This window comes from Electrona antarctica (genome assembly GCF_951216825.1).
Source record: "Electrona antarctica genome assembly, chromosome: 19".
Classification (NCBI taxonomy): Eukaryota; Metazoa; Chordata; class Actinopteri; order Myctophiformes; family Myctophidae; genus Electrona; species Electrona antarctica.
In genome coordinates this window covers 13,176,761-13,178,031 of record NC_136800.1, presented here as the reverse complement: position 1 = coordinate 13,178,031, position 1,271 = coordinate 13,176,761, and the positions used below count along the sequence as shown (strand labels likewise).

The 1,271-nt window shown below is 48.9% G+C and overlaps 1 protein-coding gene across 1 annotated transcript; it reads left to right on the top strand.

Moving 5' to 3' along the window:
• Positions 1-275: 275 nt before the first annotated feature.
• Positions 276-962, top strand: LOC306943497 (protein rapunzel-like; the record flags this gene model as incomplete). Its single annotated transcript, XM_079529880.1, has 1 exon — positions 276-962. One exon carries the CDS (start codon positions 276-278, stop codon positions 960-962), a length of 687 nt encoding a protein of 228 aa, XP_079386006.1.
• Between the last annotated feature and the right edge of the window lie 309 nt (positions 963-1,271).

Sequence of the window (1,271 nt, the reverse complement as noted above, 5' to 3'; positions counted from 1 at the left end):
AAATAAAAAATAAAGTTAAATTAGAAGCATGAGCACGGTGTTAGAAGATGAGTGAAAATCAATTCTTTAAATACATTGAAAAGAAGACCCCCCCCAGACCCGCCCCCTGGGTCTGGGGGCGGGTCTGGGGGGCACCCACTGCTGTTATAAGAACCTTCCGCCACTGTCCAGGACCAAACCCTTACTCATTCTGAAGATAAAGGATTATTAAGACATCTTTGTGATCTTCAAAAGAAGAATTCTTATACTGCCATCACTGCATAGTGACTTCCATCATGTCAGAGGACAAGAACGTGAGAGATAGCTCCAAGCTGAAGGAGGGCCTGGTAACGCTATTGGAATGTGTGGCCGCCATCTCTTCAACAGCAGCCGTGGTGAACCCTATTTTCGGTTTGGCTGGCTCCCTTATCCGGTTGGTGCTGAACCAAGTGGACGATGAAGACATCCGCACGCTGAAGCGTGAGTTTGACACGGTCAACTGTGCCCTTGACAAGCTGTCCCAGCAGAACAGCAGCGCCTTGTTGCAGATCAAGAAGGAAACTGTAGATAGCCAGTACTTCCATGTGGAGCAGAACCTGAAGAACCAGTTCCGGAAGTACATGGAGATGCTGGAGGCACAGCCCAAGAACCGGTACGGAATGAAGATTGACTTTCAGGAGAGCTACGTCAATGACCTCAGTGACCAGAACCTGCACTCCCTCTACGAGGGTGTGGTAGGCCCGCCTAAACTCTTCGGCCAACCAATCCTGGAAGTGTACCTGAAGCGCTCACAGGGCGACCGCCCCAGCATGGAGCGTCTCTGCACCCATCTCAAAATCCTCTTCTGCATCGGCCTCATCGCCCTCATGGGCTACACTGCTATCGTTAAAGATGCAGATGAAGAAGACCTGATGGAGGAATGGTCCAAGAAGATGGAGGCTGTGCAGAAGAAGATGGAGGAGGCTCTGCAGAGGTGCAAGTGAGGAAGAGGAGACATGATGATCTCACCTCTGCTACCTGTTGAGATGTTGATATTTAGGGCGTTATCCACATTCCCATCTATCGCTCCAGATTCCTTCTGCTTCTTCTTCCCTCACTGAGTACTGTGTCTGCGTCCACACGAGTTCGCCAGAAGAAATTAAACTAGTACAGAAAGTGCATTTGACCTATTAATCATAGATGTGAAAGCTATCTAATTTGTCTGTCTGCATATTGTCACTGTCCGGTAGAAACCTTGTATGTCCAGCTAAGGTATCCAGTGCAAGGACCAGACACAACGCCAAATTGGTTGG